Source organism: Cajanus cajan, chromosome 1 (genome assembly GCF_000230855.2).
Source record: "Cajanus cajan strain Asha chromosome 1, NIPB_CcT2T_4, whole genome shotgun sequence".
In the NCBI taxonomy this organism is placed as follows: Eukaryota; Viridiplantae; Streptophyta; class Magnoliopsida; order Fabales; family Fabaceae; genus Cajanus; species Cajanus cajan.
This window is the reverse complement of record NC_138517.1, coordinates 15,708,498-15,723,670: the sequence shown is the minus strand read 5'-3', so window position 1 is coordinate 15,723,670 and position 15,173 is coordinate 15,708,498. Positions and strand designations below refer to the sequence as shown.

Here is a 15,173-nt window from a genome sequence, read left to right as displayed (position 1 = left end):
TATTCTAATAATATTATTTAAAAAATGGATAGGTGTTGTATCATTTTTAATGAATAAAAGATTAATCATCAGACTAATTTTATATTTTTTTATTATTTATTTATTTTATGCGTAAAATAACCTAGAAGAATATTTTTTATTATTATGAGATGGAAGAGTAAATAATTATCGTGCATCAATAGCTTTGTAGCCAAATTATTAGTTTAATTGAATTGTCTCTAGAAGAATAGCCTCCATTACTCACTCATACAACCATATTCAACATTTCAACCTGCTTTAACATTAGTATTTTTAAGAAGAATATAAAAATTTAAAAGAAAAAACCGATATCTAATTATTGGGCCCAGTGAAATACAGAGTAAGCAACATGAAATGGACATGGCTCTATGATATACACACTTTTTTTTAAGTACACCTCCTTTATTTTTTTTTAATTTATAAAATATTATATATATTTTTTTTAATTTTTAATTTTACACCTTTAATTTTTAATTTACTACTTTCTTCTTTTTTTTCACATACTTTTTTTCCTTTTTTAATTTTCATATATTGTCAAAATAGGTGTAATGAAGAAAAGGTAAAGAAATGTATATAAAAATTAAAAATAATGTGTAAAAGAAAGATATTAAATTAAATATTGTAAATGTAAAATTAAAAATTAAAAACAGAAAAATTTAAAAAATTAAAAATATTTTAAAAATTTAATTACTTTTTAAAAAAAGAAGATGTACTTATAGAAAAAAGGAGGTGTATATATCATGAACCAATGGACTTGGATCATGGGTCTGGCCCATTTCTTCAAGCCCAGTCCTATGAGACGGTGAAGCAACGCGGCCATGTTCGTTTCTGGTTTCTTCTTCTAAGTCATAGAGAGGAGAGAGAGAGAGGGTAAAACCCTAATTCGTCGCGTTCCTTCTGTTCTACAATCGAAGACCCCAATTTTTATAATACGGTAACGCTCTCCCTACCTTTCAATTTTGCCTCATAATGTTCTTTTAGCACTTAAAAATCAATGTTTTTTGGATTAGATGGGTAATTTGGGGATAATTTAATTGAGTGTTAACTGGATTCGCAAAACAATTGGTGAATTTAATGTATGGTTAGTCATCCTGTGTATACATCCTAGCATTAAATGAGATATTTTTCAAGCTTTTTATTTAGACTGTAATTTTGCTCTTGAAAGAACGAAACCATTTTGCAAAATTGCAAATTTGATTTTGTAGCGATGAATTCCGTTAAAAGTTATTCTTTTTTCGCTTTTGGGTAGATGAAGATTCCATCGAAATTATGTGCACCTGGGTAATTGCTATTTAAGAAGTCATGGAGTCGTTTATGTTAGTGCTTCTTTCAGTGTTGTTATTTCAAACATGGAGACGTTTATTTACAATAGAAACATTTAATATGAATTTATCTTATTGCAATGTCATATTAATAAATATGATTATGTGGTATAATAGTCTAATTTTATTAGATATTTGAGTAAAAGTGCTTGACACAGACAGTGTGTATAAATTAAACCCCGATTCAATGCAACTGTACTAAAAAATATTTCCTCTTAAGTTGTTAAGTGATGATTTTACAGCATGGAATTGCATTCAGTGGACTAGATCTTTGTAACCCCATCTAAGTTGATAATGACAATGATATTTGTGAACATGCTGTTTTGAGTAAGATGTTAAGACTTAAATGTTTTCATGGATTGTTCATGTGCAGGGTGATGTGCATTCTGTGATTCAGAGTTTTGATTCAAGTTTCTCACTTGATTTATTATTTACTGTCATGGTATGTTCAATGTCTGATCTCTTTATTAAATTCTGCTTTATTTTATTCAATTTAGTTTCGTGTAGTTTTACAAATTTTATCATTCTGCTCTTCATGGCTAGTGGAGAGATCTTGCAATTTCTCATTTTATAATTACTTGTCTAAGAGGGCAAGGTTTTGCACTGTCCTAGACTTGTCAATATGATTGTCCTTGTTTTAGCATTACGTGTATCTTTTTGTATCTAAGGGGAAATTTAATACAACTATGCAGATAAAAGAAGAAAATCTATTTAACTGGAAAAAAAATATATTACAAAAAGGGTCTGTGAAGATATCCTCCTTAAAATACAGCAGCAAAAGAGCACATCCCGTCCTGTAGATATTACTTTGAGGAATAAGTTGAATTTTTGGAATTCAAAGAATTCACTTAACTAATATAAATATAAACAAAATTTAGATGTAGTACAACACGTGCTATTGGTGTTGTTTTGTATTCAAAATTGTTGTTTCACTTTGATAATTGTTAAAGAAAGAGAGGAACCAGAGAGAAAGAAACTGAATATTATTTCAGTAACTGAATTTGTTACAAATAAATGTGTTACAATGGTAGTGGGGCAGAGCCACTATATATAGTACATGCTGTCATGATGACAGTTCTAACTAACTGATCAAAACTGACTAACTAACACACCCAAGAGTCAGTGCAGTAACTGCTCTTTTACAACACATTCAGAATAATATGCGTAATAAATTATTCCATTAAATATCAATGCGTATTATGAGGTAAAACTCCTATTTGGATTGAAGAACACTAATAGCACCTATGGTTTTGTATCTAATCTTTTTCCTATAATTCATGATAGTACCTAAAATTGGTTGTTTGGATTTTGATATTTTGCTTATCATTGTATTCTGGCACTTATTTTAAGTATTGCTGAATGCAGGATCCCAATGTTTCTATTGATGATAAGGGTGAAAGTAGACTCTATATTGGTAACCTTGATTTTAGAATTACCGAGTGAGACTTGCTAACTCCCCACCAAGATTTAACTTTATTTTCGTTGTGTGCTTCATTTCATGCATGTACTGACATACTTATTCTCTCGTTTTCTCTTCAATACTTTCCACTTTTCCAGAGCTGCTCTGCTTAAAATGTTTTCTCCTTATGGAAAGATCATTTCTGAGGACTTTTTATGGCACACGCGTGGCCCAAAACGTGGGGAGCCACGTGGTTTTGCCTTTATCCAGTACAGCTCAAAAGAGGTAAGTTGATTTTTTTTAATCTGTAGGAATTGGACTCGGTATCAAGGGGTTACAACAATTAGTGCACACTGTTCAACTAATTGAGCTAAACCCCCTTGGTAAGAGGTAAGTTGATTGCATACTTTAGTGACTTCACACTCTAGCAATCTCTGATTTTCATTGTTAAAGTGAGAATGCAGGAAGCAGAATTAGCCAAGGAGAAAATGCATGGGAGGTTAGCTTGTGGCCGGCCATTGGTTGTTCGTCTTGCTGGTGAGAAGTGCATGCTGGAAACAGCTGATAACTCTGCAAAAGCAGTGAGTGAAGTGCACAAGATGCATCTCACTAGTGGCGGTGGTGGTGGTGCCATGGGACAGACAAGTCGTAGTGCCAAAATAGCTGCTATTAAAAATAAATTGAAATCCTTAGAGGAGGAGAGTTCTAGGACCAAGAAGCAGAAGCAAAGTGAAAATATTTCTTGAGGCAATTGTGCAAGTATATAATATGTAGAATCAAGGGATGATATAATGATGTATGAACTGAATGTGGTGCAATTGTTTGTCTCCATTTAGTTGGAATTCATATATTTGATTCAGTTTGGTTTTTCCAGTTTTGGGCCGTAAGCCAGAATTTTAACTGCAGAAGAATACTATCCATCTGAAAATACTTATGAAAATAAGTTTTTTTTTTACTAAAATAATGAATTTTATCAAGCCCATCTAAAAGCTCTCATTTAGTAGAGCCTTGTGGAATTAGTTGTTTAACCAAATGCGTTTTTGGAGTGAAATAGCGATCAACGATTTGAATAGTCTGAAAAGGAAAAGAAAGCATACAAATACAAGCTTCTTTTTTCTCATTTTGGAAAAAGAGGACTACGTCGTTTACTCGTCAATTACTTGGTTGTTCTGTGATAGCTCCCCTAAAGAAAAAGAAAAAGTTATTAATCTTCATTTAATAAAAAATATGATGCGAGGGGAAAATGTGATCGACTATGATAATTTTGAGCCTTTAGCCTCGGGTGCCCAAAATTTTGGATAGGAAAAGCAAATCATTTTTGGTGGATGAGGTTTGGTTAGCATTTGAGAATTGTGCATTGGCCCAGTTGTAAAAAGGAAAACCCTTTAGAGGAGAGATCTATCTCCTTTGGAATTAAGAGATACAATTTTTCTATTTTCCAGTCTGGGTTCCAAACAGATTCTTTTTAGTAATATATTTTTCCTGTTTTCCAGCATTGCATAAAATGAAGTCTAGCTAATATGCTCGTAGCACAATTTTGAATATATAAAAAATGGAATCCATAGTGCCAATAATTGTTCTAAATAAACACTTCTTTCCTACTTTTTTTCCCCATCACATTAATACATAATATTATTAGACAGCAGTTTCTATAGGTCGAATATCACTCTTTCTGAAATGCTTTAAAAATCACCCTTGGTTTCACTTTCTAAGATGCTATTGCACTTTCTAAATGCTATCTACGAAATTTTGAATATGTAACATAAAATGTATTTCACAGGTAATTCTTATGGTGATTGAAGCTACAGGAAGTATATGAGCAAGATAAAAAAGGCAATAAAATTTAAACTTCTCTAAAAGAAGGGAGCGTACATTTTTTTTTATTTTTTATAATTACGTTATTTATACGAAATATTCACTAACTTTATCAAAGCCTAATCTTCACAAGAAATTGGAAGTGTACTTTAAGTCGTTAAAAAGGTATGCAGCATTGAAATAAATAAAACAAATAAATAGGTACCCAATCAAATATAAGCAATGGAGCACACAAGGGATAAATCTTATATATCCTGCGCGTACGGTCAGTTGCTGACTTAAACTAATTTGAAAATTTTGAAAGGTCGGTAAATGCAACCCCTAGTTAAATTATTAATATACATTTAAAAAATTTGTATTCAGTACTCTCCTAAATTAATATTTTAAACATTAATGACTACTTTTAACCTTTATGTTTCGTTGTTCGCATATATTATTATTATTATTATTATTATTATTATTATTATTGTTATTATTATTAATTAAAAATTATCCCCACTGAATTAAGTTCTTGGATCCGCTACATACAGTTCAAAACTTTCTTCACACTACAAGAATAAATTTACCTCCTATTTTTTCAACCACACCTTTCTAAGTATATAACCTAAGCTACTTATACATTATGTGCCACACGGGTGAGGATTATAAAACAAAGTCTGAGCTGCCTAATTTCTTTGCAATATTTTAGTGGATTCCCTTTGACAAAGCAACTCTAGATATTGAAAACGAAGAATCCAAGGTATCATATCATTTAAGCGAAATTTCTATTGCAAGAACATGAACGAATAATACCCTCTTATGGAGGCAGAAAGTCTGTTAAATATGACAAACTATAAAAAAGCATTCATAAATTATATAGATTTCATAAAACTACAGTAATATCAATCCTTCAAAATTTTCTCTGCACAGAATCATCTCAATTTTTTTTCAAACAGTGACACCAGACTAAGAATTGGAGTTCTGAATCAATAATTCAATATATTACGTGCTTTTATACTAACTTACCTAAGTTACAACAAGAAATTGATTGTCAAATAGTAAAAAAAAAAAAAAAAAAAAAAAAACTAAGCACAATACCCGCTTGCAGATCATATTTGGGAGTTTAAAGAATAAACAAGCTTGCAGAGTTAGTAAGATTTGGCAAAAATAGCCACTTCTTCAGCAGGGTTGCCGGTCATCAAGCACCTTTTAATCCCTTGTGGCTGTTCAAAAGGAAAGCACCTAATAGTTGCTCCTGTTTCCTCTTTGACTTTTAACTCATCTTCATCACTGTGACATTGTTTAAGCTTTGATATTAGAGTTGTGAATCATGTTCTCATCTATACATATTGGAAGTTATGTTTTCAACATCAAGTAAGTCTTAATAGATTTACTCTACTCAATAACTCATATTTTACATCAAATTTCAACTATTTAACCATTAAATTAAAAATTCTTAATATATAGATCAAGTCTATAAATTTTTTTAAAAAAATTGAAAAGTATATGATATTTCGTTATATATAAATTCAAATCAACAAAAACTCAAAAAAGTGAATCCCTCCTCTTAAAAAATATTTATAACAAAAATGGGGGAAACCAACCTAGCAGACCAAGGGCCACGTGCCCATTTGCCTTGTGATATTGCAGCTTTAAGATCATCATATGTGCTCACATCTATAATATTACTGCAAGAGAAATACTGTGTATGTCAATTTGCCTGTTTGCCAGTGAAGCCAAGAACATGTGCAGTTGAATGAGCATTGCATGAAAAGAGCAAAATTAAATAAAGCTTAATAAGCTATGGAAAAGCAAGAAGCTGATGAGTTTGATTGCATTGGTCTATAATATAACTTACTGAAACCATATTGTTGGAGCATTTTTTCCGCATTTCATCTTTTACTTTTATTTTTTCATTTTTAATTAAATATTTTTTCTGAAATACTAAGTGCCTAAAGAAATAAATCATCAGGGGAATAATATTCCTAAGCATAATATTTCAGAGAACATGATTCCTGGAAATAATTTTATGCCTTGAAACAAATGTGACCTAAAATCTGAACTTAGGCTGGAACCATGCCCAGACTCAAACCACATATCTGTTATTGAAGCGAAAATTGATGCACAGAACTTTCTGAGTGGAAATCATACAAGCGAAGTTCAACATTGTTTTGACAGAGGCCAAGATTATGCTACTATTACACATTCTTCAATTCAGGAAAGAGATGATTAATGTGACTGATATCAATAAATAGAAGCAGCTATTTTGAAGAATTCAAAGCATGTTAGACAAGGTTATGTTTAGGAGTCACAAGCTAAAAGTAGCATAAAGAAATGAACCTGTCTCGAAATGCAATTGCCCTTTCCAAAAGAGATGACTGTATCTCATCCAACTTGTCTTTAACATAAGCTTCCAGATTTGAAGGCTCCATGGAGATTCCAAATACTTTCCCTTGCTTCCCAGGGATATCTCTCCTGGATATCACCACACTTCCACTAGCCACATCACGAGGACCAATTTCAATTCTAAGAGGAACTCCCTGAAATATGAATGATGTAAAATATAATCAGAAACTCAAATAAACATTATTTGGTCGCAGAAATTGAATTTCCATTCATGTTTAACACCAAACCTTCATTTCCCAGAAATTGAATTTCCATCCAGGAGTTCTTTGATCTGAGTCATCAAGTTTAACTTTAATTCCAGATCTTTGAAGAGCATCTTTTACAGATGATGCTGCATTTAGAACTGCCCCCTTTTCATCATCCTTCTTCCAAATGGGTACAATTACCACCTAAACCAGGCAACACACATGATTTTGTCAAAAATGAAAAACTAACAATTTATTTAAATTGCAATATAAAAAGTACATGCATGGAACATTATCCTATATCTGCATGTAGGAGTTTGGACTTTGGAGTAGAAGAGAATCTTTTTCAATTTAAGTAAGCATACCCTGTAACCTTTTAAGCTCCCTGACTATTTTTATAAACATTTTGCAATTTTATCAATAAAGAAATGAACCCCCCCCCCCTCCCCCCTCCCCAAACTCCTCCATCCAAGCATACCCTTAATGAATTTCAGTAAGCAGAGCGAGGAAATTAGCCATGAGATATTAACATAAGAATCAAATCACCTGTATGAATAAATAAATAAATAGATAAGTACTAAAAACACGACACTTCAGCACACTGTCCAAAAGAGGCAGCTCAGTATATCACTATAATGAAAGCAGGTTTTGTATCAAGTGTTGCAGGATGTTGTGTAAGCACAGCAAAAGTAGGAAACTACATTATTGACCATCTTTTCCTGACCAAGGTGAAAAAAGTTCCAGCTCCAACAACTAAATTTAACAAATGGTGTCTACACCACAAGGTCTAGACACCAATAGCATCCAAATGTACCTGAATAGGTGCAATCTTTGGGGGAAGCATTAGGCCCGCATCATCTCCATGCGTCATGATGATGCCTCCAACAAAACGGGTACTAATTGCCCATGATGTCTGCCAAACGTGTTCCCTTAGTCCATTTTCATCTGTGAACTGCACAAGCACACATTTTGAACAACTGCATCCTCATTGAAAGGATTACATCAATATTTTAAAAAAGGTAATAAAAAAAATAAAAGTTGGAAGAAAACCATGTAAAAGAAAAGGGATAAAATACCAAAATAAAATTAGAAAAGCGAAAAACAGAATCTAGATACTAGCATGCTGCAAGTACTGAAGGTCCAGTTTAGTCTTCCCAGTATGTATTAATGCATTTCATGGCTTGGTATTAATATAAAGATCAAGTTACTTGCCGTGGAAAAAACAACTAATCAAGTAAAATAAGGCACAAGCAAAGGACTATGAGAAGATATATAAGAATTCAAAAATATAGCATCATATTATATTTGCAAGTATTGGAAAAAACACAAATCCTACGTCGACTAGAGATAAGGTAATTGAAGAATACATAAGTAAGAGACAACTCTCACTTTACAAGTCGGTTTTATAGCATTGAGTTAAGTCTAAAATCCACATTCTAAGATAGTATCAAAGCTATCTAAATCCACTCTAAAAAGGCAACCCACCATTTGATACATGCATCAAGCCAAATAGTGCTAAGCATGAAGGAGTGTATTAGGAAAAAACCGAAGTCTACCTATCCTAAATCATTAAAAAAAAGTCACCTATCATTTATTCACATATCAAGCCCAATAATGTTGAATGTGAGGAGGTGTATTGAGAAAAATCTAAGTCCTACATCAACCAAAACTAAGATAATTAAAGAGTATATAAGTGGAAAACTATCCTCACCTTACAAGCTGGTTTTGTAGGGTTGAGTTAGATCCATAACTCACATTCTAAGAGCAAGGATTGGGATTTATCATAATTAGGATTTTCATTAGTAGCTTACTTATTTAGGATCTTTCCAAAATTTTTAATTTAAATTGGAATGCTGATAAAATATTAGGATTACTTTTGCTCAAGTTAGGGTATTTTGTAGTAGTGATATAAGGACTACTTGGGTTTTCCTATTTAAGGGTTATTATGTTATGTACTTGTGTTTAATGTTTATTGGGAGGCTGCCACTGTCACTCTTCTCACTCACCTCATCCCATCTCTTCTCCCTTATATATAACAGATTTCTCAATCCTACATTAGAAACATAATTTTCAGATGGAGACCTTTTAATCATACAGCTGCAACTGGAATAAATAAATCACCTTTTGTGCAACTTTGAGATTGTTTACTTAAGAGTGACAAGTAAGAAGCCATGGCTACATACTATAACTGGCAGGAAAAAACTGATGAAAAATAGCAAGAGACAAAGAGAGTGCATAATCATGCCTGCTTACTTGTAATTTCATGGGCCCAAAAAAATAACTCAAAAACGATATATATATATAAGAGAAGGGTTAAACGACACCGGTGTAACTTTTACTAAGTGTTACACCGCTCAATAACTTTATATTAAATGTGAATTTTGAAAATCCAACCGTTAGATTGAAAGTTCATATCTCTTAGATTATATATATCAAATTTTATATTAATCTAAGATGATTTGATACTTCATTCTCATAAAACAAAATTGACGTAATATATACATTTCAAAATATACTAAAATATGAACACTTAGTAAAAATTACACCAGTGTCGTTTGACCCTCCTCTCTCTTTCTCTCTCTCTCTCTCTCTCTCTTTCTCTCTCTCTCTCTCTTTCTCTCTCTCTCTCTCTCTCTCTCTCTCTCTCTCTCTCTATATATATATATATATATATATATATATATATATCTCAACAACAAATTATTAGTTGTAGACAAGAGCCCAAAAATAACCCCAATCCACAAAAGAAATCGACATGAAGGAAATAATCTGTATTCTGCAATAGTGAAAGTAGTACATCAGACCTGTGTTCCAAAGGCACGGGCAAAGTTTTGCCCAAGGTTATGACTGGTTCCAGCTTGTAATGCTTTCTTGTCACCCATCATAGCCTCAATCGTATAGGTCTTACAAGCACCAGCAAATGTTTCCACTTTAGATTTTCGACCTGTAATAACAGGTATTGCAGCTTGCTCAAATGCAAATCTGGTATAGATGTCAATCATCTGTATAGCCTGAAATTGAACAGAATATTGTCACTATGATTACGCAATTATACTAGTAAAGATTTTATCATCTTGAAGTAGAAAGACATGCACCTCCTTTTCTGCCTCCTCTGGAGTTGCATGAGCAGTATGTCCTTCTTGCCAAAGAAATTCAAGGGTTCTGACAAACGGTTTAGTGCGCATCTCCCATCTTGTCACATTTGCCCACTGAAACCAAGTTGGCAAATGTCATTCAACAAACCAAGTTCCTGCTCACAATTAATTAACTCACAACATTACCTGATTTATCAAGAGAGGAAGATCACGGTAGCTATGGATCCATTGAGTAAACATATGATTCACAATGGTTTCGCTTGTAGGCCGGACCTGCCACAGCCTCAACAAGTGCAAAAATCAAAGACAAAACCTTAGGTCACAGCTTTTCAATCAATATTACAGGTGATTAATAAACTTCAATTCATCTTATTACAAGTTTACAACAAATATAAAAAAATAAAAAAATTAAAAAAACACGCACATGAAAGCAATTGTGACAAACAACTGAATAGCACACATACCACGAGTTTCTCTTCAAGTTCCTTTCCACCCCCAATTGTCACTAGGGCTAACTCGGGACTAAATCCCTCAACATGACTTGCTTCTTTTTCTATAAATGAATATGGGATAAACTGCATCGCAGATTATAAAAAATAATCAAACAAATGACAGACACAATTATCATGCTGAGGTCGTAATGTTATAAACCACATTATCAAGATCTCACCTTGCACAGCTCTCAATTTTTTATACTATATATAATAATGGCATGGTATAGTAAGAAACATTATAATCCATTCGCAATCATCCTCTTGGTTATTAATGTTACCACAGAAATACTTACATAAATTTTAGGCAAATATATAATTAAGGAAGCATTTGGAGCCTGGAAAAGCTTATACAGAGCCTATTTTGGCTCATGAAAGTAGCATAGGACACATTTGGGTAAACAGCTTAATTTAGATCCTGTTTGGACAAATTTCAATAAGTAAAATAAAATAAAAAGCTAAGTTAAAATCAACTAATGTATTTCAACTTTTATAAAATCTCTCTCATCTAACTTATCAAAAAGCTGAGATCCAGAAATTGATTTTAACATATGCCACAAGTTTGATATATTTTGCTTTTTATTTTGTTATCTTACAAGTACTTATAGAAAAGTTTATCCAAACAGGGTCTAAACTCTAATATATTATCAATTAAGAGCTTATTGATAAGTATGGATGTGAAGCTTAGTGAAATATGCTAAAAAGAGCTTTCATGAAAGTCATATGGTGTATTTGGTAAAAGTAGATTATAAGCAATATGGCGCATTTCTAAAATAAGTTTTCCAATCAAAAAAATTATTTTGGCCAAATTAACTAATAAGCTAGTCAATGGAGCTGGCAAACACACTCATATGCCACTTCATAAAGTACAGATGGTAAGCTATTTCAAACAACACGTTGACGACATTTTCCATAAGCTCTATTGGACTCATCAATAAGTTTCATGCAGTGAAGCTTATAAAAGCTCTCGTGTCTTTAATTGAAGTCTTTAAAGAAACGCATCAAAATCACAGTAACCATGGTAGTGAACCCTTTACCTGCGGAAAATACATGTTACTATGCCCAGTCTCCTTGAACTTCACATTCAAATACTCCTGCACCAACAGCGAAAAATTGAAACAAAAAATTGAAAATTAAGAAAGGGACACGTGGCGAGAAACTAAGAAAGAACCTGAATAGCTTCCCAAATGGCGTAACCGTAGGGGCGAATGACCATTGTGCCGCGAACCGGACCGTAATCCGCCAATTCGGCATTGGCGATGACGTCGAGGTACCACGCGTTGAAGTCCTGCGAGCGGGGCGTGATGACTCGCTCCGCGACTCGGCTCTTCGAGTTCTCGACTCGGTCCTTGGTCTCCGCCGCCGCACTCTGGGAGGAGAAGGAGGCAGCGAGCGGGCGCGGGCGGAGGTGGTGGCGCCGCCGCAGAATCGCCGGAGAACGGCGAGCGATGGCGGCGGAAGAGGGCGGGGAGAGGAGGTGAGTGAAAGAGGTTAGCCTGAGAGACAACATGTGTGGACTGTGGCTTTGGAGCACAAGTGAGAGTGAGAGACAGAGAAGAGAGTGAAGATGAGGTTTTGTTTTGATGAGGTTTATATTCAGAGTAACAGTAAGATTTACACTCTTATTAATAAAAATAGCAAATTTAAGATGTGTGTGAAATATTATATCTTTTTAAATGAATAATCTATAATTAATTTTTTTTATTATAAAATATGCTTTTAATTTTTGGCATAATTGGATTTTTATCCCTTTAGTATTATAATAGTGTAGTTTTAGTTTCTAAAATTGTAATTAAACAATTTTAATTTTTTATGTATTAAAATTATGTAATTTTTAGTCTTCTAATATTGTAATTATATAATCTTTTTATTTATTTAAGTTATATATTATAATTTTCATTCATACCTTGTTAAAATTACTAATATATATAGACTAAAATTGTTTAATTAAAAATTAATGAACTAAAATTGTTTAATTATAATTTAAGAGACCAAAATTACAACTATATTTTAGAGATTAAATTAAGCCTTAATATTTTAAGGCATTAATATGTTTTTAATCTCTTAAAATTAAGATAAATTTATTTTTATACTTCAAATTTAAAATTGTTATTTTTTGTCTATATAATATTCAAAAATATTATTTTAGTCATTTATATTACCAATAATATATTTAAAAGTGATAAATTAAGACAGTTATACACCTTCATTAGAGTTTAATATAATGTTTTCACTAGGAGAGACTAGGTAGATTTTAGGTGATAGTATTTGATAAATTTCTTAATAAAATTTGAGTATAATAACTAAAAAATATTTTTTAAAATTATATAAGTTAAAAAATTAATTTTAAATTTGATAAATTAAAAATAAATTTTAAATTTTTTTTAACTATTATCCAGAAAAATGGACAGGAAAATTGATACATGTATCTTGACGCAATCTTGAAATTAAGATAATTTCATATTTTAATAAAAACATTTATATATATTAAGTTGTAAGATTTTATAGATAAAAGATAATATCACATAATTTAACAATATAATTATTAAATGTATATTTGAATAGTGCTTATAAAGGCAATAAATATTTGATTGTGCATTACAAAGCATAATAAAAAAATAATAATATTGATTGATTAAAAAAATGAGTTCTACAAAGCGATAATCTAAACACATTTTAAGTTAATATTTTATAAAAAAGTATAAAATGAAAAGGTATTTAAAAATTTATAAATAGATCCGTCATTGTTATCGTTCTCACTATCATTGTTATCAATGTGATAATGAAGATAATAATGATGATAATTGTGGTGACAATGATAAACATGATAATAATAATAATAATGGTGATGACAATGATAGTAGTGACAATTATATCATTATTGTCATCATTACTATCACCATTATCATTGCCACCACCTTCATTATCGTCACAACCATCATCATTGATATGTGGTGGTACAATGTAGCAATGAAGGTAGTGGTGATATTGATGATTATAATAGGAGTGACATAGTTCACACCACCATTAATGTCATTGTTATCGTTGTTGTTGTTGCTTCCACCATTGTCGTTACCTAAACTAATAATAATAGTAATAATGACAATGACAATAGTTACAATGATGATAGAATTGAGTAATAATGATGTCGATAGTTATGTAAGTAATAATAATGATAATCTTGTAAAAAAGTGTCTATAAGACCATGACTTATCTATAATCTAAAAGTTATCATTTACTCATTTCATTTCTCATAATAAAACATGCTTTTATTCACTCTTTAGTTTCTTTTTTAGATTTGTGAGACACTTATATAATTCAAAGAAATTCACAATACATAAATACTTAAAATATATTTATTTAATTATCAACGAAAATTTGTTGAAAAATCACGTTTATAGTTTGTTTGGTTGCCTGAAAATATGTTAGAAATAAGAGAACAAAAATAAGATTGATTGTTTAGTAAAAAAGAAACATGAAAGTGAGAAATAGAAAAGTGTGAACTCCACTATTTTATACTTTCATGCTAAAATAGGTGAAAACAATAGAGAATTGTCTCTATTATATTCTGTGACAGCATTAACTTAATTGCTAGAAATAATATAATTATAATTTTTTTTTATTGTTTGTGGTTGTCACTGCCACAATGAATTTCTTTTAATTTATTGGATAACAAATAAAAAATGAATTAAAATTTAAAATTTATGTATAATTAAAAACAAAATTATTTTATAAAACATAATTATTTTTCTATTTTTCTCTTATTTTTCTTAAATTAAACAATAAAAAAATTTATTTACTTTTACTTATTATTATTTCTTTGATCTTTATTAAATACACACAGTAATAAAACACTACTGATGTCAATTGTTGTTTGATCTTTATTAAATACACACAGCAATAAAACACCACTGATGTCAATTGTTGTGCGATGAAAAACACATACATTTTTTATTGGCATGTTACAGTTCTACTAGACTATATAAAATGTCAGAAGAACGAAGTAATTAGTATGATACAATTTTTTTTTTCTTCTTCATTTCATGCAATTTTATTTTATTTTACATCGTTCCTCTCATTAGTAAATATTGAAACTGAAATATACTTGTATAGTTATTTATAATGTGTGGATAAAAAAGAAAGAGAAGTCAAATCCATTACTGGCTTAAGGGCAATAATAGGCAGCCCAAACAACAGAGAAAAGATAGAAGGGACTAACTAGGTTGGACACAGGTCACTACCATGTACAACATTTCACACCTACAAACACTTACCAAAGCTAGATCTAGATTCATAAAATTATTTCAACATCTCAAAAGAATACATGAAAATGTAATAAAGAAAAAAAATTGTACTTTTATGGTACGTATTGATATTCCCATGTTTATTTTGGATTTTGTTTGGTGTTAGCCCATCTAAAAAGATATAGGGTTCTTCTCACACTTTACATCAGTTTAATTCAT

At 31.2% G+C, this 15,173-nt stretch overlaps 2 protein-coding genes across 3 annotated transcripts; one reads left to right on the top strand and one right to left on the bottom strand.

Moving 5' to 3' along the window:
• Window positions 1–793: 793 nt before the first annotated feature.
• On the top strand, window positions 794–3,612 carry LOC109803912 (RNA-binding protein-like RNA recognition motif protein). Of its 2 annotated transcripts, XM_020365588.3 has the most exons (5): window positions 794–952; window positions 1,714–1,782; window positions 2,706–2,779; window positions 2,898–3,024; window positions 3,204–3,612. In XM_020365588.3, exons 2-5 carry the CDS (start codon window positions 1,780–1,782, stop codon window positions 3,483–3,485), a joined length of 486 nt encoding a protein of 161 aa, XP_020221177.1. In that variant the 5' UTR covers window positions 794–952; window positions 1,714–1,779; the 3' UTR covers window positions 3,486–3,612. The 2 variants fall into 2 exon arrangements, with proteins under 2 accessions (XP_020221177.1, XP_020221178.1); XM_020365589.3 differs by lacking the exons at window positions 794–952; window positions 1,714–1,782 and having other exon boundaries at window positions 2,701–2,779; window positions 3,193–3,612.
• A 1,765-nt stretch (window positions 3,613–5,377) lies between these two features.
• Window positions 5,378–12,294, bottom strand: OVA6 (Class II aaRS and biotin synthetases superfamily protein). The gene is made up of 11 exons (XM_020366046.3): window positions 11,882–12,294; window positions 11,748–11,804; window positions 10,684–10,794; window positions 10,406–10,492; window positions 10,220–10,333; window positions 9,929–10,135; window positions 7,939–8,076; window positions 7,167–7,328; window positions 6,874–7,073; window positions 6,138–6,221; window positions 5,378–5,823 (listed from the first exon to the last, which is right to left on the bottom strand). Exons 1-11 carry the CDS (start codon window positions 12,218–12,220, stop codon window positions 5,682–5,684), a joined length of 1,641 nt encoding a protein of 546 aa, XP_020221635.1. The 5' UTR covers window positions 12,221–12,294; the 3' UTR covers window positions 5,378–5,681.
• Window positions 12,295–15,173: the final 2,879 nt, after the last annotated feature.

Bases quoted from the DNA above. Each gene is read 5' to 3' on its own strand.
- OVA6 (XM_020366046.3), bottom strand. From the start codon at position 12,220: ATGTTGTCTCTCAGGCTAACCTCTTTCACTCACCTCCTCTCCCCGCCC. The intron at 8,077-9,928 runs GTCTGATGTACT...GTGCTTGTGCAG, and splicing joins CCCGTGCCTTTGGAACACAG to TTCACAGATGAAAATGGACT. The intron at 7,329-7,938 runs GTACATTTGGAT...TGCCTGGTTTAG, and splicing joins CAAAGATTGCACCTATTCAG to GTGGTAATTGTACCCATTTG.
- LOC109803912 (XM_020365588.3), top strand. The intron at 2,780-2,897 runs GTGAGACTTGCT...CCACTTTTCCAG, and splicing joins CTTGATTTTAGAATTACCGA to AGCTGCTCTGCTTAAAATGT. The intron at 3,025-3,203 runs GTAAGTTGATTT...GTGAGAATGCAG, and splicing joins TCCAGTACAGCTCAAAAGAG to GAAGCAGAATTAGCCAAGGA.